This window comes from Diadema antillarum, unplaced genomic scaffold (genome assembly GCF_040938485.1).
Source record: "Diadema antillarum isolate AM-2024a unplaced genomic scaffold, OU_Dant_1.0 seq00000082_RagTag, whole genome shotgun sequence".
NCBI lineage: Eukaryota > Metazoa > Echinodermata > Echinoidea > Diadematoida > Diadematidae > Diadema > Diadema antillarum.
The window spans coordinates 1,720,129-1,740,972 of record NW_027271175.1 but is presented as its reverse complement, the minus strand read 5'-3'; the positions used below and the strand labels follow the sequence as shown (position 1 = coordinate 1,740,972).

General features: G+C 38.5%; 1 protein-coding gene across 1 annotated transcript in view; it reads right to left on the bottom strand.

Annotated features, from left to right (window-relative positions):
• Positions 1–1,609: 1,609 nt before the first annotated feature.
• Positions 1,610–20,844, bottom strand: part of LOC139726275 (phosphatidylinositol transfer protein alpha isoform-like) — a 30,985-nt gene continuing 11,750 nt past the window's right edge. The window contains exons 3-10 of the mRNA XM_071637345.1: positions 15,790–15,962; positions 14,975–15,074; positions 13,797–13,874; positions 13,272–13,352; positions 10,828–10,905; positions 8,741–8,836; positions 6,012–6,134; positions 1,610–4,761 (exon numbers count right to left, since the gene is read on the bottom strand). Of these exons, the coding sequence (XP_071493446.1) occupies positions 4,702–4,761; positions 6,012–6,134; positions 8,741–8,836; positions 10,828–10,905; positions 13,272–13,352; positions 13,797–13,874; positions 14,975–15,074; positions 15,790–15,962 (789 nt within the window). The 3' untranslated portion in view covers positions 1,610–4,701. The remainder of the gene's footprint in view (positions 4,762–6,011; positions 6,135–8,740; positions 8,837–10,827; positions 10,906–13,271; positions 13,353–13,796; positions 13,875–14,974; positions 15,075–15,789; positions 15,963–20,844) is intronic.

The window sequence follows — 20,844 nt, the reverse complement described above, 5'->3', positions numbered from 1 at the left end:
TACATATTATGATAACGACAGCAACAACAACAGCAAAATTAAGGTTGTGTAAACAGATGAGTTTTCAACAATGACTTAAACCTATCAACATTTTCAGCGTTACGAATATAAAAAGGGAGTTCATTCCAAAGAAGTGGGGAAATAACTGAAAAGGCCCTATCACCATAACGTGTACAGGTGCGGGGACCACGTGATAATTGGAGAGCGGAGGAAGAACGAAGAGAACGGGTTGAAGTGGAGGAGCGGAAGGAAATGTATACAATGTATACATTGTATACAATGTATACAATGTATACATTGTATACAATGTATACAATGTATTTATTATGAAATGGTATGAAATGATATTCTGATGTATAAACTACTGTTTCAAAGGTAGTGTCTGGAAGATATTTAGCAACTTAAAAGTGTTAGGGGAAAACGTCTCATTGGCATACAAAAATGAACAAATTGTGGAAAAATAAAAGCAATGGTAAATAAATCATATCATATTACTGTGTGACTATTGTATAAAACATTAGAGCAGCTTGTGTTCATTTTTAGTATGAGCAGGACCCTGCTGCATAAAAACAGATGCAACCAAACTGCTCTACTCAAAAGAGCTTTACTCCTTAGAACATAATATACCAGCAATCACTTCATTTAAAGGTCGTATATCCCTTTTGCAAAGTCACAAAAATTTGCAAGGTTGAAGAATAATGTCTCCTATGAAGTTGTGAAGGAAATCTAATGGTAATACAACTTAAAAAAAAAAAATGAAGGAGTAACCCAATGTCACTTCGGAATATTATGCTCCCTTTTGTACCGTGAAAATCAGGAGGAATTTTTTCGGGTTTATGAGTAAATTCATTGGATATCTAAAGTAATGTTTCCCATTCCACCATAAAGAAACTACCAGTTTTATCATTCCGAGGAAAGGTCTGAATTATCCACCTCTACAAAATACCAGCTATGAAAAGATATCTTTTTCTTCTGCAGGGTTGCAAAAGGGACACACAAACTTTAAAATACAAACGTACAGTGTATTTTACCGTTCAACACGCAATCCACAACTACATTGTATGACTGCTGAATAGTCAATAAGAACAACACAAGTTACAAAGATTCTCTTCTCCTTTTTTATCATTCGTCTACTTACAACAGTGGATACATTAGGCATGTTTATTACGGAAAGATTCATTGATATACAAGTGCATGAATTTATACATATATTTTAAATTCTAGACAAGTGCTCCACAAAGAGGTGTAGGCAACCCTTTCATCACTCTTTAATTTACAACGTACGAGATGAAAGATATAAAAGTTTGAGGGGAAACCTTTTCACTATTTCAAATCAAAACAACACAACAAAGTAACCAGCGAGAAAACTGCAGCTCAGTAGACATGTGAGATCACAATGCTGCTCTTCTCCATCGCTTGATAATCACAATACGCCCTAAGATACTGATAGCCTTTGATAAAAATGCACCCTTACATTACCCAAGCTCAAACACAATAGTAATCATAATCATAGCGACAATAAGAAGTAGATTTAAAGTCAGAAATATATTGCTACTGCTTTATCTTTTAATCACGCAAACACAAAAGGGAGGAAAACAAAATGGAGATGTTTTATATTCACAATGAAGTCATTTTGAAATACGAGATCAACCAACTTTGAGCGCATTGCGTAAGTATATCTGTAACTTGGCAGACAAGACCCATTTCACTAGAAATTTTCTTAGGTGAACGAAGAGGAAAAAGTTATGTGTCCCTTGCATCCTATTTGCTTGTGAGGGTCAACAATTAACACCTGTACCCAAAATGATTCCACTTTGTGGAGGAGGGGGGCAGGTAAGATAGACTTTGGAAAATTCTGCCCCTACCTCAGCAGGACCATTCGACACAATTCCACTTTTGTTCAACACAACAAGATCGTGATTCCACAATGTATTCTGCCATTCCATACAAATGTTTTTCAGACACTTGGGGGCGCCCTACATTTAACATTGCCTGAGTGATTTTTAACTCGAAGAACAGTCCCAAGTACAGTGCGTATCTGGTTGGTTGTCCATGAAGAACTGAGCCAACTTCCATGTCTGTATCGTGGTTTGGACCTTGAGCCTTCAAGCACTGATTAAAAATCCGTCACTAATGCCATTCAGGGCATTATTTAACTCTTCACTATGAGATTTGAGAAACCATATCTGTGGGGGGTTTTTTCGCTTTAATTTTTTTGAAATACAGCAACACGGACTAATGCACAGAAAAAAAAAATGGTACACTTAATCCACTTCTGGTTGTTTTCTGGTTCATGATTCATGGACATGTCAATCACATGCTCTACCCCTAGCAACGATGAAGTTTATCAGATTGAAATAAACATATTGTTGTCGTTTTTTTAATGGGTGTTTGGGAGCAAGAGGAATAAACCCATACAGAAGTTGGCTGGCCAACTCTCAACTACACATACACCTGTCTACTCAATAAATGTTAACTTGCCTTCCTATCAAGTCACGAATAACAAAGAACAGAAAAAAAAAAAAACGAAGCACAGGTAATATAAGCACGAGGTCTCCGGCTGCAAAATTCCTTCATTGCCTCCTTTTGTAAATCGACGTCATAAATAGCAGAAGTACAGAGTCCTACACGGTACATGCAGTAAAAATATACATTTCACTGTTCTAATTTTCACGAGAAATAAACTAGTCAGGTATAAATTCCAGTTTGTTTGTTTGCAGGGGGGCATGAATTAATTAATTACAATGACAGGCACACTACTACAATGAGAAATTCACTGACTGCTGGGTTCTAAAGCTGCAGGAGAATCAGTCTTTACAAACATCCCTTTTCCTTTCCACATCAAATACAAAACAAGAATAAAGGAATGTACTACAAACTTTACAACAGGTAGATTTACAAGGGAAAAAAAAAAAATCAACGTTTTATTTCCATCCCAGCAGAGAAGGTACTGAACAGGGCATAAAATTCTAGAGAGCTTAACTACATAGTTTCATTAAAATTCATTCCCCTCGAACCTGGAGCAGAAACCCAAAAGCAGCTATTTGCACTTGAACAAAATTATTCACTGGATTTTTTTTCAACTGCAGCAAACAAACACGGCGACTACATGATTCAGATTACAGAGACTAGCATCAGTTAATCATGTATGGGAGGACTTGACAAATTGGATATACAATTACATTATTGACTGCTTCCTCGCAAAAGTTGCGAGAACATCCCTATCGCATCCGCATTAGAACATCTCTTGCCCATGCAACGAGTCCCGCTTCCAGCATCTCACATGAAAGACGTCTTTTGTCAACCCCAGCTGCACTTCGACCACAGCCAACCGATTCAAACCTGCCAGTGGGAACGTTGCAGCCCCAACGCTCACAACCACCCAACGTTCTGGGACAATTGCAGGAATTTCAGAACTATACCCACATTGCAACGTCAATGTGCATGTAGTGCTATTGCCTTTTCACACAAGAGAATCATAGAATAACAAAGAAAAAGAGAAAGATAGAAAAACATTAATCTCTTCATTTACTTTTACACATAAAAAACAATGTTGATCTATTAATGCATCTTGAACTGCACATCCACCAATGCTAAAAAGTCAAATCTATGGCATGTCTTTGAATATCCTTGCATGCACAAGTTGCTCCTGCAATTTCTTCAATGCTTCCAACAATCTTTGCTGTCTTAAATCAGCAAACCATCCAAAGAGAACCATGCAGCGGAGTTCTACAGTCACAATACGTTCAACACCTCACAGCAAATTTGACTGGCGACGATCTGTTGGAAAATACACATACGAAACAGCCCAGCAATGAGCTAGCTGTAGTCTCTTGCCATTTGGGGATGAGGTTGCTGAATTGGAGAGGTCTAGGAGACATAGAATTATGCATTGGGTCTACAGACTTTACACATTGGATATGATAGGGTAAGTACTCCTGCTGTGTTCAGGCGCTGAAAAGTGTCACTACACATTCCCTACCCCACGTTCTTGCTTCCTCACAGTACTGACGTGATGTAAACCCATTGCACAGGAATAATCATACAATGACCATAACCGAAAATCCTCTGGCTAGAATTACGCAGCATGACTGCTCATGCGCTGCTGCTGCTGGTTGGTAACCGCTTACCACAAATTATCGGCAGTAAGCTGCAGAACTCATACAGGTCAGGTCGGCAAAAGTCAAGTCTTACATTGTGGCCCCAGCAGTCAAATGCACACACAACAAAACAAAACAAAAAAAAAAGAAGAAAAAAAAAAAACACACACACACCTCTGAACCAAATGTCTATCGCATTTTAAATCACAATCTGATAATAAGTAGACACTGAATAGATTGAGGTGCTATGCAAAAATATTCCAATTCACATTTCCATGAGAGGAAACAAATATAGAAGCAAAGTACATTTGCGCATTTACTCAAGACTCTCCCTCATACAAAGTCTCTGCCTAAAATTCACAATTTGAGAAGAAGGCAGCTCTACTGGTGACATGGACATGATTGCTTGTTCTTAGGGGTCTCTGGAATCTCAACAACAAAGAAAAAACAAAGATTTTCTCCCTCTCTTGGTTACCCAGGAGATAATCATGGCATACATAAAAATAACTACAGGGATGCTGGGCAGACGCAGACTGTAGAATGTCACTTCACATTCCATCCTTGGAGGGGAGGGCACTTGTCTCCATGGCGATAGCGTCATTTATGACTCGTCTTTATCCTTGGCGGCTGAGAAGCCCCGGACTTCACCTTCACATCGGCCCTGCAGAGAGTAGCAAGCGTTATTAAAACAGTGAGAGCAGAAGAAGGTTCATCTGCTCAGGGTGCATTTCACTCTTAACTTTTTTTTTTTTTTTTGGGGGGGGGGGGGGGCCACGATCAGACTTTTGAAATGTGTTTAGCACATAACATGGTTGCATCACGAACCAAATTGACATAAATGCCATTTCATCACAACCCAAATTGCAAACTAGCAATTCAAAATAGACAAAGAGGTGCCTTTGCAATTGGCAATTCTTCCAAACGTAGATCCTGGAGAATCATAAACATAGCAAGCACCTGTGCAGTGCATGTTCGCAAAATGGGCTCTTCCTTGAGCTGGAAAAAAATTGAGCATAAACAGGTACAAAGGCACCCTTGTATATAGCATTTCAAAACGCCGATTCTGCATTTGCAAACTAAGCATAAAAATGCATACCAAGACAACAAATTTATTGGCCTCGTTTAGGAAGGGCTGACGAAATGGCATAAGCTTAAACATGCTACAGGCCTAATACACCTTTAAGACTGACTTTCACCTGTTGATTATCCACTACATACTGTAAAGCAAGATATTTTTACAGCATGAAATTTTTGCAAATTGTCACTGGCATTCAATGTATATACTGTAGACAGCAACTTTAGCTTGCATTCTAATTTTGTGAATCTTGTCTCTCACAAACTTCACAAAATTGAAATGCACACTAACATTTCTGGTTTTACAGTATGTGACAACTCAAGGGGAAAAATTCCAACTGAATTACTTCACAAAGCTCTTCCACAAGCTTTAAATCTAAAATGGTTCCAAACAGCAACAGAAAATAACCACCACTGCCAAAGTGCAAACTGTCTGACACGCACTAGGTCTGTGGCAGTGTCTTGCTAAAAGGCAGCAAACATAAACTGCGACTCATTGACAAACTGCCCTAAAATTGACATTTGGAAACATAAAATGCCACAGCATTTGAACAGCTGTTCATCGGTGGGAAGTTCTACACTTGAGTCGAACATTTTATTTCCCATTTCTAATACTAAATACATTACCCTGAAGGGTAGCTATTGCTAAAATTTGAACTGATACTTCCTCACTGTTTCAGTAAGTCAGTCAAGAAGGACATTTCCATGGGAACCGAGAAATTCAAACTTCCTCAAAGTCTCGCAATTTTCCATATTAACAAATGCACAAATGCAGCAAACATTCTTCCCAATTCACACAACCCACCATGCCCCTGGAGGAACATGTTCTTCACCAACCTTATCTAGCTCGGCTTTGGTTTGGTCTTCAATGGCCCTTATATCCTCCATCGTCATGCCATGGTACTTGTCTATCGAGCAGAAGACTTGGCGATGGAATAATGTGAACAGACGCCTCTCTTGCTGTTGGTAGAATGGGAGACAAGAGTCAGAAGGTAGGTATGAACAGGCAGGGCGGTGCTTTCTTGCTCAATTAACCCGTTCCATACAGGAACCTGGTGGCCTGTGTATTACGTCTCTGGGAATTTCAGAATTCAGTATGGAACGGGTTAAGACAACCAGTATGAGGACTGTCATACAAAATGTCCAAAACTAGATATTTTGTGTCTACAAACACAAAATATACACATTCTCTATGGCATGGACAGCCATTGATGGTGAAAGGCACTGAACTAGAGCCAAGGAGAATAAACTATCCCCAGATTTCTGTTCATTTGGTTTAGTTTGGTTTTAAGTTTGTTTGTTTTGTTTGTTTGTTTGTTTGTTTGTTTGTTTGTTTGTTTGTTTGTTTGTTTGTTCTTGTTGTTGTTGTTGTTGTTGTTGTTGTGTTTTTTTTTTTTTTTGGGGGGGGGGGTTAAGCTTTTCTCCCTAAATGTGATAAGAACACAAGTTGATGTATGGGGAGAACATAGGAGTACTGGACAGGTTATACCACAATCTGGTCACTATCCTCAAACACATTTTTTAACTTACTCAAAAAATGCAACCTTTGAATACTTGCTGCTATCAGTGTGGTAAAATTCCTACATTTCTTTTTTTGATTCCACTCTAAGATCGGCAGTCATGCATGTTGCCTCTGCACTAAAGGACAAGTTCACCTTCATAAACATAAGGATTGAGAGAATGTAGCAATATTAGTAGAACACATTATTGAAAGTTTGAGGAAAATCAGACAATCCGTTCAAAAGTTATGAATTTTTGAAGTTTTTGTGCAGTAACCGCTGGATGAGAAGACTACTCCAGTGTATGAATAACTTAGATGTCACATGCGTACAACAATATAAGGAAAATATAAAGAGAATTTCACAAAATACCATCTTTTGAAAAGAGTACACATTCCCCTGACTCGTTACCGACAAATGTTATGGGTAATATTATTCCCCCTGCCTTTAGAAAGAGGCAGTCAAGAGCTCTTTTATTATGCGAAAAAAGTGAAAATATGTTGAATTTTCTTTAACATTTTCTTTATACTGTTGTACGCATATGACTCACAAGCTGTAGTAGTCTCTTCATCCAGCGGTTCCAACACAAAAATTTTAAAAATTCATAACTTTTGCATCGATTGTCCAATTTTCCTCAAACTTTCACTGATGTGTTCTACTAATATTGTTGCATTCTCTCAATCCTTATGTTTATGAAGGTGAACTTGTCCTTTAACAGATATGACATCACTTTCAACACATCTACTGCTTATGTATAGACTAATGCATGGTCAACAGCACTGGTGTTCAAAAGTCTCTAAGGGTAAACATATACATGTGACGCAAAATTTGTAAGCATTCACTGTTGCCGCTACTTTCTCTTTCTTTTTAACCCTAAAAAGGCCGGGGGGGTTGAATCAACCCCCCCCCCCCCCGACATTTTTCGCGACTTCTCCGCCGCGCGAAATTTTTTGTCCGCGCCGTTCGCTGACTTTTTACTTTCAAGTCTTGCGCATCTTTTGACACCATTTTCGCAAAAAATCTTGCATACCGTTACGACGCTGCGCGACCTTTAATACATGCCTGTCAGACCGAAAATGGCTCAAAAATGTGATTTTGTGTATAAAGTCTATGCAAATGGAGTTTTCTCTTCTTATTCATAAAGATATGATTATTTTCACTTTCATAGGCTGAAACTAATTAATCTTAGCATAATTATGCTTGAAATAGGTTCTGTCATAAATTTTGAGAAAAAAAAATGATAAAACAAAAGGTCGAAAAAACAAAGAAATACATAAGAAATTCATAAAACAATAAAATACATAAGAAATTTATTTTGATACCAGATTTTTTTTTCATGTACATTGTTAGGAATGCTACAAAGAATGTTATCACCAAAAATTAGGATTCTAGGAGCTTTAATTTCTGATTTAGAGCAAAAAGTATGATTTTATGCATATATTAACATAACTAATCATTATGATGAAAATTTCCATCTTTTTTTTATAGTTTGGTAGATTACGCCACAGGTAATGTATGTGCCAATTTTCATGGTGATTGCGCGAGCGACGGCCGAGATCTCGGGGGGAGGGGGGGGGGGGGGGGGGGGTGGTTGAATCAACCCCTCCCGGGCCACAGAACACCCAAAAAAGCCTAGCCTGGTTAGGGTTAAAGGGTGTGTACAGTTCTGGTCGAGGTGTAGATTTAGCTTTTAACATTTTGCGAGATATTCAGAAACCACTCTATGAGATGCCAAAGAGCATGCAGTTCTTAGGGGTATCAACAGTTTATTCAATGAAAATCGGTCTTGAAATGGCTGAGATATCCAAAAACAAGGTGAAACAAAGAGATCCTAGTAAAGTTGTGGCATGTTGCCTTTTATTATTAATACTTTTTTGGATATCTCAGCCATTTGAAAACCAATTTTCATCAAATAAACGTTCAATCCTTCTTAAAATTACATGCTCTTTCATATTTCATAAGAGGCTTTTCATTATCTCACTTAGGAATGTTCAAAACACGAATTCCTACCTCAACCAGTACTGTACAGTCCCTTTAAGATATGGTAAAGGCAAAAAGGAAACTTACCCTCATTACAAAGGATTCAACGCGCCTCTGTAGACCCCACCACTGGAAATTAAAGGTTACCAGCTTGTAGCAACACATGAGTGGCTTCGTGGTTTCCTACGTCATCAGAGAACATACATATTCATGATTAGAAGTAATGCATATTCATAACAATGCAAATTAGCTAAAATTGTATTCAAATTAGCTAGAGACTAATCATAAAGACATTTATACAAATTACCTAAAACATATTCATTGATCACATGCACAAGTATTCAAATGTAACATGTGCCGCAGTTTCCGCTGATTACCATTTCTTGACATGGTAACCCATACATTTTGTACATGGAAACAACTAGACTTGGCAATTCAGTGATCAACAGAAAAGCAGGAGTATCATACCACACAGTATGCATTCAAACAACTTGCTCAACAGCGGTATCACAGACATAAGTTTGCAAATCACAGTGGTGATAGAAATGCTTCTCGTCACTCGCGCTTTACCCTTTACACAACCAACATCTTGACAAATCACTGACATTGCATACAGTAAGGATGTCCATGGGAATGACAGCAGGGAATAATTTTCCTGGTATCGCAATTTGCTATGCATTTTTACACCACTGCTACACAAACTAACTTTTGTATAGCAGTTTTCTTACATAGAAATGTACAGGATATCATTGAAGATATTTTTCATCAGCTAAAATTGCTAATCAAATTTGAGTTTGAAAATTATTCCCTGGACAGAGTTAGGGGATCTCTGCAAAAGCTCTGAGCCCACTTTAACGCACTGGTTCACTGGAAATGTGTACTTGCAGTGGGACTATTAGACCCGAATTCACGAAGGTAGTACAAATGAAACCATGGACAAAACCATGGAGCGCCAAGTGTCAAACGGAATATTTCGTTATGAAATTGGTAATTTCATTGACAAAATGACAGTTTCGTAATGAAATTATCGTTTCGTGGACGAAATGTTCATTTAGTTACAAAATGTTGTCATTTCGTCACAAAATAATCATTTCATTGACATAATGACCGATTTCTCAACGAAGTATTCCATGCAACACTTGGCGCTCCATGGTTTTTGTTCATGCTTTAAACCATGGTTTCATTTGTACCACCTTCATGAATTCGGGCCTTAAAGTCTGGGGTTCAAGTTTTAGAAGGTCTACTTATGCCGTGATTTGGCTGGGGTCACGCTTACACCCTAAGACAGATATAACAAAGTCAGCATTAAAAAAAAAAAAATCCACTGCAATATGAATCTACCAAATGATTTTCTAGCCGAGTTTCTTCTTCTCCTCACTCAACTCCCCATCCTTTGTTAGTCTTCTTCCATGTCTTTTCTTTCTTTATGCAGATCAGACACTTTGACTTGTTGGCTAACGGCTTTGGCCCATATAAAGAACAAACAAGATCTGAAGGTTAGATTCATTCTGCTGTGCGAAGCCAACAGGTTGCACATTATACAAATAATACACAGGTGAGAGTGTTTTAGTGGAGATGCAGCGCACTCAAGGGTATTTACAATGGTGAAACATGCATGAGGCGCAGCCTAATGCATGTTGTATGACATTGTGAATACCCGAGAGTGAGCTGCATCTCCACTAACGTCACGAACTCAAACCTGTGTATTATTTGATTTATAAAATGGGTTGAAAACTAATAGCATTTTTCATGTGCTTTTTATGGGTGCATGACAGTTCGCAACATAAAACTTGCTTAAGAGCCAAAATGAGCGAAAATGTTCGCTCCAAACACTCAGTAGACACTCTTTACATGTCATATGCACGCATGTATGTCAGCTGTACGAGGCCGTCAGTACAAACTATTAGTAACTATTAGCAATGTAGTAATTAGTAACAACTGATTGAGTGCGCATTGCTAAAGTATGCGTTGAGACGTTGTGACCGTGCAGTTATGCCTTCTTTGTAAGTCCCATGGGATAGAACGCTGTGCTACATGCTGTTTTGTTGCACACTCTTTGCACGGCCATGCATATTGATAAGAAAATCAAGAGCGCACACATGAGTCATGTCAGCAGTGCTGATTGGCTTTATTCTTGAATCCATTTTATAACATCGCATGACCCCTCATCTTACCTTCCAGTCTTTGCCGAGAAGACCCCGTCCAGTCTTCTCTGACTTGAATTTACTGGGATCCTCAGACTCCTTGTAGTCCTGGGTGACCAAGGGGCATGATGTGCAAAAACATAACATGGTAAATCATTACATACAAGTAACATCAAACTTTGTTATGGTATTGTTTAGGTTTGAGATGGGGATTCAAGTTTTAACTTTTGTAAGATGATTAGAAACCTCTTAAATGAAATATTAAAGAGCATACAGTTCTAAGAGGAATTTAAAGTTTATTTGATGAAAATCAGTTTCGAAATGGCTGAGATATCCAAAAACAAAGCAAAACACTGTGGTCCTTATAAAAGGTGGGTCCCACCTTTTATTGGGACCTCTTTGTTTATTGGATATCTCAACTATCTCTAAACCAAATTTCATCAAATACACTGTTATTTCCTCTTAAAATTGTACACTCTTTAATATTACATATAAAAGGTTTCTAATTATCTCACAAAAAGTTAAAACCTGAATCCCCACCTCAGCCAAAACTATACCATCCTTTCAAGCATGACCTAATCACCACATCTTATTAATCCACCTTTTTCAATGCAGAAAGAACAGTAATAATACATTGCTTTTCAAATGCATAATGTAAATAAGACTATGTACTGCAAAGTCCTACATGAATTAAGAACAGAAATTCAAACACTGAAACAATGTCAGGGAATAATTTTCCTGGTATCGCATCGCAATTTGCTATGCATTTTTACACCACTGCTACACAAACTAACTTTTGTGTAGCAGTTTTCTTACATAGAAGTGTACAGGATATCATTGAAGATATTTTTCAAATTTTTTCAAATTGCTAATCAAATTTGATTTAATCAATTTCAAATTTTTGGTGGCCCAAGAGAAAAATTTGGTGGCCCGAAAAAAACAAACAATAAAAAACATTAAAAGTCCTGTTTTTTTTTTTAATGAGTCACGAGTTACGAATCTATTGACATAGGCCCCTACTTTTCAAAAAATTTTGAGGGCCCAAGGCGGGCCACCAAATTTGAACTTTTTTGAAATTTGGTGGCCCGACTTTAATTTTTGGTGGCCCCGGGCCATCGGGCCACCGTTAGTGTCGAGCCCTGTACACAGACATAGATGCAAAAACTAATTCAGTTTTTCAGGACTTCTCAAAGGCCTCTCCAGAGGGGGGCTTGCATCAGGGAAAGTGGGAAGACAATCTTTACACACACAAAAAAAAACATTGGCACTAAAAGTGCATTTTAAATAGCACCTTGTTTTAATCATGGGTTCCATAAAAGACGTAACAATAGATGTAGTACAAGCAATAGTGCCAAGTCAAGTCAGGTTGAAAAGAAGTAAATTCCAACACTGTTTCCACCAAAGATCTCTAAAAAAAATCCCCAAGCATCCACACAACGATTCATTTGGATGGCTACCAAGGATGTTCAAGAGCCACGGATGGAGCATACAGTCAGAGTCATCACATGTATACTCTTTGACCCCTTTTACAGTGCGAGGCTCGGCTGCGGCTCGGCCCCGCCCCGCTTCAGTGTAAACGTGCAAAAGGCCAAATGCGGGGCCAAAATTGGCCTCGCATTTGGCCTTGCTCTGGAGGTGGTCTCGGCCGCGGCTCGGCTGCGGCCCAGCCCAGCCTTTTCTCAGTGTAAACGCAAACTGAGCCAAATGCGCGGCCAATTTTAGTCTGGCTTCCAAACCCTCTGCTCGTACTATTTCGCTATTCAAGATATTAACCCCCTCAACATCAAAAACTAGTATAGTTTAAGGTGGTTTTGTCTTGCAAAGGATTTTTCCTTCGGCAAAGGTCTTTGACACGGCGACAATCCAGTTGGCAAAGGGTCTGAAAACCAGAATATACCAAATTGCGTTTGTTAACAAGCAGAGCGCCACTACAACAAACTATTGAAAGGTTTGAAATAAAAGCGCGGCCGAGCCCGGCAGTGTAAACGGACAAAATTGCGGGGCTCGGCCTCACAATTGAGGCTGGGCTCGGCTGCGGCTCGGCCGCGGCTCGGCCCGGCCCCGCACTGTAAACAGGGTCACGGTCAGGTTCAAGTCATTTCCAGAAGCCAGAGTGAAAACAAACAGCTCGGCATTACACATGTGCGGAGTTGAGTGTGAATTTACTGTACAAATCCACGAGGTGATACAGACGACACGATACGACGTTCACAAACTTGGTCTGTCAGCGCTCAGAATCCTCGATCCACCATTCTTTTCCATAATCTGTCAATCAACAAAATTTCTTGTGGCTATCAGAAATATGAATGGACCATATCTGACGGTTCCATGGAATTTCAAACGGCAGAAAAGTAGATAACTCCATCTAAAAGTACGCGGATCGATTGACCACATGGGTTTGTTTTCACTCCAGCTGCCACTCTGCATGTCACATAAATACCTGGATGTCCAACCACAAGAATACTTGCACTTACCGAAGAGGAGATGTGATCATTGGCTATGTCGATCACCTGTACGTCCCTATCCTTCAACTTCTCTGGAGGTAATTGATGGACCTTTAGAAAAAAAGACGGAGAAAGGACTTGTGACTGTAACAAACACAAATCTTAGTTTCATAAATAGATACATACATATATATATACATACATACATAGATACATACATACATACATTCATACGTAAATGCCATATACACCAATACAATCATACAGGTACACACATACATACACACACAGATACATATAGTACATGGATACATATCCATAAATAAACTCACACACACAGACATTCACACATACACCATTCATCATTACATACATGTTTTATGACTGAAGTTGACGCAATTCCACAAGAGAACGCTATAATTTGAGAACGACGAGATTTTTTGTGTTTTTTTTAACTTAAAAGATAATGAACATCTGAATGTGAAAAACCAGACATTTAGCCTAAATTCAGACATAAAAAACAGAATGCCATCGTACTCTGCAGATAATACTTACATTTTCTTGCTTGCCATCATCTTGTATGTGCCAGGTTTCAATTCGTAGTTCCATCTTATCCTTCATGTAGCCGGGATTCTGAAATACAGAGAGACATATACAGCGTTCAGATTGATCTACCTTGATCTTCTTGTTGACTAGATGCACTGTGGGCATTCTTATGATACTCTTTACATCAGGTAATAAACTACAGCAATTCCACTACTGAAAAGTCAACTGGAATGCTTTTGAATCTCATGCAATCTTTCTGTCAGCCACAAGTACATGTGTTATCATTTACACCTGATGAAGTTTAGCAATCTTGACTGTTGAGCGTGGATTGATCTCCACCCTCCCAGTAAAAAGAAAATATATCAAAATTCCGTTTCATCTCCATCCATTACTTCAAACAGCAAAGCTAATAGATTTTCTTACTAGAATTTAGGGCCACAAATGGCATTTTTTGCCATCAAATTTGGATCACCTTTGACCTTGACCTTTGAACCCCCTGCCATTGCAGGTAACTAATTCATTGTTTAATTCTATCCTACTAGACTTTTCTTGTTTATAAAGTTCTAACTGGATGTAACAATTTTTGCAAAAGCAAACTAATCTTTAACTCACCTTAACATTTGACCATTACTAATGCATGCAATCAATCATCAATTTTAAGCTACAACTGTATTCCATCCTTCTATTCACAGCATTGCTGAACACTCATAGCTAATGCTTTGGCTGAAAGTGACAATTTTTCTGCAAAAGGGCATTGACCTTTGACTTTGAGCTTGGCCACTCACAGTTAACATCTCACATTCAACATTGTCTATTTACCATATCTCTATTCTTTCAACTGAAATCATCCTACCAATGTTCACAATTTGCACATTCCTAGCAAAAGAGTCCAGATATTTCAATTTTCAACTGAACTTTGGTGACCATTGACACAAAATGAGTGTCAAGACACAATTTTCATCAAAGTTTGCTCCTTCCTGTTAACGTAGGTTTAACGAAAATGCTAATAAATTGGAGTGGCTGAATATGGGCATGCATGTTGGACTGGGTAGTTTGGGGGCTGGAGCTTAGCCAAGGGCTTACTGGAACTGGCTGTCCCATGTGACAATGTTCTGAAAAGTACAATATCTCTACTAGAATGGATAGCTCTACCAGCAGTGCTATCCATGGAAGGGTGCGTCCCTTACCTTGATGACAGTACAGCAGTAGGGGTACGCGTTGTAGGCCTCCTCATCTACCTCCAGTGATCCTTTGGGGGCCAAGGCCCGGATGAAACCCGGAACTTTGCTGAAGAGAGATCAAGAAGACTGATGCATTGATACCACACTCTTTCCACAATAAAAATATATCTTCCTGGAACACTGAAGTTTTACATGTGCCTACTTTTGCTCATCAACATGAATGCGTAATGGATTTCTCACACATCCTCAAACCAGAAGAAAGTACAATCCTACAAATGGATGAAAAAAATCATGTTTGTTTACGTCTGTCTACCAAGAAATAAAGTAAACACACAAAAAAATAACCATGCCATTTATGTTCATGTAATGCAAATGAGCAATTTTGACCTCTAAACATATAGAATATCTCATCATTTTTTAAACTGCATTTACACAGTCATATTGTAAAACTGTCAGACATTTTATTCAACCTGTCCTGCACTGATCAAACTTTCACTGAGTTCTGTTATCTTCACAGGCTGCTTGTACTAAAAAGAACTACTTCTTTGTGCAGTGGTTTATTTTTGCAACACTGCAAGTCAACTTCACATGCCAAAGTAACAACATACCACAACTCTGCCTATCAAATGTGATGGATTATCAAATCGATGGTGGTATGCCAATAACTCTGCTTCTGAACAAAGGACAATGTTTATAAATTTCCAATTCCACTGCTATGGGTCTCCATATTGGGAATATTTATCACTTGCAACATTCTAATTTGTGAAATAAAGTGCAAAAAAAAATAAGAAATATGGTGTGTACAGTATGTTTAAACTTACTGTTCTAAATGATATTTCTTGTAGGTGTATTGCCCAGACTCTTCTACCATCTCCCCGCTAGGACCACGCTTCTGTCTTGTGTAGGGTTTGTTCTCCAAAACTTCCACCCCATCTCCGCCTCCTGTTACCTCTTTACTCGTTTCTGCTACAGAGTACAGCTGGCCGATTTTATACTGCAGCAAAAACAAATGCACAAAATCAAGAAACACACAATGAAAGCTTAAAATCAGCATTAGCCCACATTGCCAACTTTGACAGTATGATGAGAAAATTGACAGATGCTTGGCCAAGCAATGATGGCCAAGGAGGTCATGACTATCTCTTCACACTGTCAACTCAAACTTACTGTATCAAATTTGCAAGCTGCACCAACACTTGCAAAAACACTAAGAATCAAAGCAATACTGCACCATCTCTATCTTCATAATGTCAAGTTTCAGAGCATCCTTTGATCAGGTACAGTTGTATAATGTAAACTTGCGTGGATGTACAGTAATTTAAATGTGAAACAAAACTAGGGGAATGAATCAATAACACAGTAGGCTACTGAGACAATTACAGTGTAAATCAATACAGTTTGCTTGCAATGGAGGGTCACTAATGGATGCATGACAGTGTACATTCTATGAGCAGTCATTACTACTCTACTCAGGTTTGTAATTACATGTAACAAGCAGTGCATCACACATTAAACTTGGACAGAGTGCACAAGAGCATCAAAATATTTTGACATGCATTCATTAATAAGTTGTTGTTTTTTTTACTGTTTGTGTGTGTGTGTGTGTGTTCGTGTGTGTGTGTGCGTGTGTGTGTGTTTTCTGAAGAGCCTGAATGAATAATCTGCTATCGTGGCCATGCATGACAAACTATACATGTACATGTACGTACATGTATTGGTTTACACTATACATTGTACAAAATACGATATACTGTACATTGTACTGTATGTACACACTGATGTTGTAATGATGAGTCCTCTGATACACTTTAGGAACTACAATAGTGGATACACGTGTAGCTAGAGTATAACATTCCTGTAATACCTTGCACATACATGTATGTACACTGTAGGAAAATTTACACTGTACTTGATGAAGTGTTAGTGAAAATCATTGATTATTGCTCCACAGACAATAACGTTCCAGAAGAGGAGCTACAACGAAGCTGTGTATTAAAGTAGTAGGGTAGGAAAGAGCCGCATGGGATCAATGGTGGCATGTGTAACCATTTTGAAGAGTAAGGCATTTCATTTTGCTCCTTTTCAATTTGGACCAACTTCATTGTATGCGAGAGGGTGCACAGGGCATGCATATCGTTAATACTGGCAAATCCGCAACTACAGTTTGTCTGTCAAATGCAGAGGGCCCTCTACTGATTGCCTGCTGAAACGTGGTGGGTACTATGCAAAGTCTGTGGCGATTCATGGCTCTAACACAGGAAAGGGTGTAAGAAGGAATCACATCTAAAGTGTAGCTGGGATTGCACAATAACTCAGCAATATCAGTCAGCCTTCTCTCTACGCAATGAACAATATACAGTGTATAAACACATCATGTACATTGTACATTGTACTTGTATCATGCATGCACAGTGTTAATCAGTGGCAAAAACTCCCTGGCAGTTCCATACGTCACCCTTTCAGAATTTCCCCAAGGCCTACTCTGTGCCCCCAAAATAGGCCACCTTGTATTCTATGATTGCATTTATACAAGTCAATGACTTTTTACAGAAACACAAATTTCTGAAAAAGAGATCTCAGTTCTGTTTCTCGTTCTTCCATTTTTTTTTTTAAATCTGGGGTGGGATGTACAATTGTACATGTACTGTACTTGTATCATGCATGCACAGTGTTAATCAGTGGCAAAAACTCCCTGGCAGTTCCATACGTCACCCTTTCAGAATTTCCCCAAGGCCTACTCTGTGCCCCCAAAATAGGCCACCCTGTATTCTATGATTGCATAGTCAATGACTTTTTACAAAAACACAAATTTCTGAAAAAGAGATCGAAATCAGTTATTTTTATTGTAATACAAAGAATCAAATGACCACACAGGATGAACTTTATCACAATGCAATGCAAGTTCAATAACGGTGAACCATAGAGCAGGAAGTCCCATTCAATTCCACACAGTTGGCATGGTGCAATTTTACACCTGTACATGTAAGGAGACAAAAATAGAGTCTACTAGTCTAGCTAAAATATACTGGTACAGTACATTTATACATTATTTCAGAAGGTTGCAAATCACTACACTGTACAAGGATTTGAGTGAACACAGTTTACAGCTGTCTGCAGCAGCAGGTTTGTCAATATTTGAAATGGTAAAGAGCTGTGTCCATTTTGCATGAAAGACTTGAACACAAATCACATGAAATCATGAAACAAAATGTAAAATGTACTACATTTTTTACTTTGTAGGATAAGAGGCCCATTTTAATGTTCCATTTTTATGCTTGGTTTCAACTCAAAGCTAAAATTTGCAACTTTATTGCCATTAATGTTTTTGGATGTTTAAATTCCAGATGAATAAAATCTGAAGAATATCTTAAATCTGGTTAGTGCCCTTACAGGCACATGTACATTGTACAACTTTACTTTCACCAAAACCTTGTACATTAGATACAGAATAACGGGATACACTTTATATTTACTGTATATCTGAAAAGAATTCAAATTGTATGTTTTCAAGAAAGGGTAGTTTTATATTACAGCCATGAAAAAAAAAGGATTACAGTTATACTTTTATATTACAGCCAGGAAAAAAAAAGGATTACAGTTATACACTGAGGTACATTTGTGAAAACCACAGCATGCATTGACATTTTGAACAGGTGCCATATCATTCTGCATGGCTAATGTGCATGCACATGTGGTTTCAACACAGGAGATGGATGGCACATGAATCTATAACAGTTACCAGTACAAACCTTCATTATATTCTGTAGCATTAAAAATCAAAGTCTAAAAACCATTTCCAACGAACAATGTAGTATTGTACATACAGCATGTATGTACATGCACCTAGTTTAAAGGTGCATGGTCCCCGTGTTTTAGTCAAATGCGTACGCGGGCGCACGGCGCAAGTTTCCTATAGAGACCTACGCTATCGACTTCTTTTGGCGCTTACGCTTTGGCCCACTTTCCCGAGTCCGAAGAAGTCCGATTCACTGTAGTCAGTGGTCCGATCACAGTTCGGCTCATGATTCGGCTGAGGGGGATGACAGCTTTAGCAAACTTCTTTTGTGATGTCATAATAACAAGCACATACGCATGCACCCTGGCATTACTACAGACTGCGCGATGCGCAGAGAAGACAACAAAGGCAACGTTACTTAGCAACACCTACGCACTTTACTCTTGATGACAGCTCTACTTCGGTAATCTTCGGCAGTATTATCAACAGCGCCATCTACACTACCGGGACTATGCCCCTTTAAGTACGTTTTTTTGTACAGGTGCAGTTAGTCTAAAAATCATGTTTGGTTTTTTTAAAGTGAATTTCAGTTGACAACACATACACCTTTGTACAGCTGTAGACATACATGTACACGTACAAGTGTACAAGTACAAGAGTGTATGTAATCAGTACTGTACATGTACACTGTACACATTAGCATAATCACTGGTTGTGTCTTACAGCTGTACAGTACATGTACCTTTGTGGTTAGTGTTATTCAAAATGCAAGTTTCCATATCCCACTTAAAGGCATAATTTACCACTTGCAGATAAAAACCTAGCATTAGTGCTTTAAAATAGTTCTAAAATGTGAGTTAGGGATAGAAACAACCACTGTACAAATTTGAATCCGTACAATCGATGTTACTGTAAGTATTGTTAAATACACAAAATGTGAACAATACTTGTAGTTATAATAAGAATGTTTCCAGACTAAACCGTCTACAGTTATGGTTTATTGAGAAAAATACTGATCGCAATATCTCCTTATATTTTAGGCTTTATTGCGAAAATTGTATGTGGTAGGATGTTTTGTGATACAACAGACCTACACTTATGCATCAAATGTGATATCTTTCAGGCCTCGAATTTTGCCAGTTTTAGGGACAGGCAATTTTTGGTTTTGGGGGCACTCTCTCTCAAAACTTTTTAAGGGCAGCAAGGAAAAGTTGCAGTTTACAAGCAGGGTAATTTTGAGAGAGGCATTGTGGCAAGTAGATAGGGCATTGCGGCATATTGCCTTTTGCCTCCCGGGTAATTCAAGGCCTGATCTTTAAAATGTTTTAAACCACTACTCCCAAAGGTAAACAGGACCTTTAAATTTCATTTAAAACACAATACAAGATGTCAAATTTAATAGACATTATCAGTGATACATACAACATGCATTACAAATCGAATGTGTCAGTAAATTAATGTTGAACCCAATGCCTACAGTAGAAACACACTTCTCCTATTTGCCCTGTTGGATATTAGAAGGCATTACTGTATGACAGTGTGGCTACAGTACCCTCTCTGATACAAGGGTGCATTTTCCTTGTCTAACAGTGTACAGTTTTGGCCACTACAGGCAGGAGGACTGCAATACGGGGTTAGCAGCAAATTTCTAAAACTGATTTTCTCTTTGTGTGAGTGTGTATACGTACGTGTATGTGTGTGTGAGTATGTGTGTGTGTATACGCATGGGTGAGCAAGGGGTACATTGTGGGGGTTCCATCTTTATGTTTTACTTTATTTAGTCAAGCACTGTGGGGGTAAAAATGACATTTGGGGAGTATTTTGTCTATGGGAGAAACCAACAGGGTACTCCCACAAGTACTAGTACTACTACTGTACATGTACAGTGTAATGCTAGTTTATGTGTATGTGTGTGTGTGTGTACAGTACATGTCTGTATGTGTGTGAGGAATCACATTGGAACCTGGTACAAATCTCACAGCTGTACAGCAATCAATGCAATGTATTGATTTGCTACCAAGTATCAAACTAGAATGTACCACTGACTCAGTATAAACCTGGGAAATAATACCAGTCAAGTTCTCACAATACTGAGTTTCATATGAACACTTGATTGAAGCATGCTGAATCAGTTTTGCAA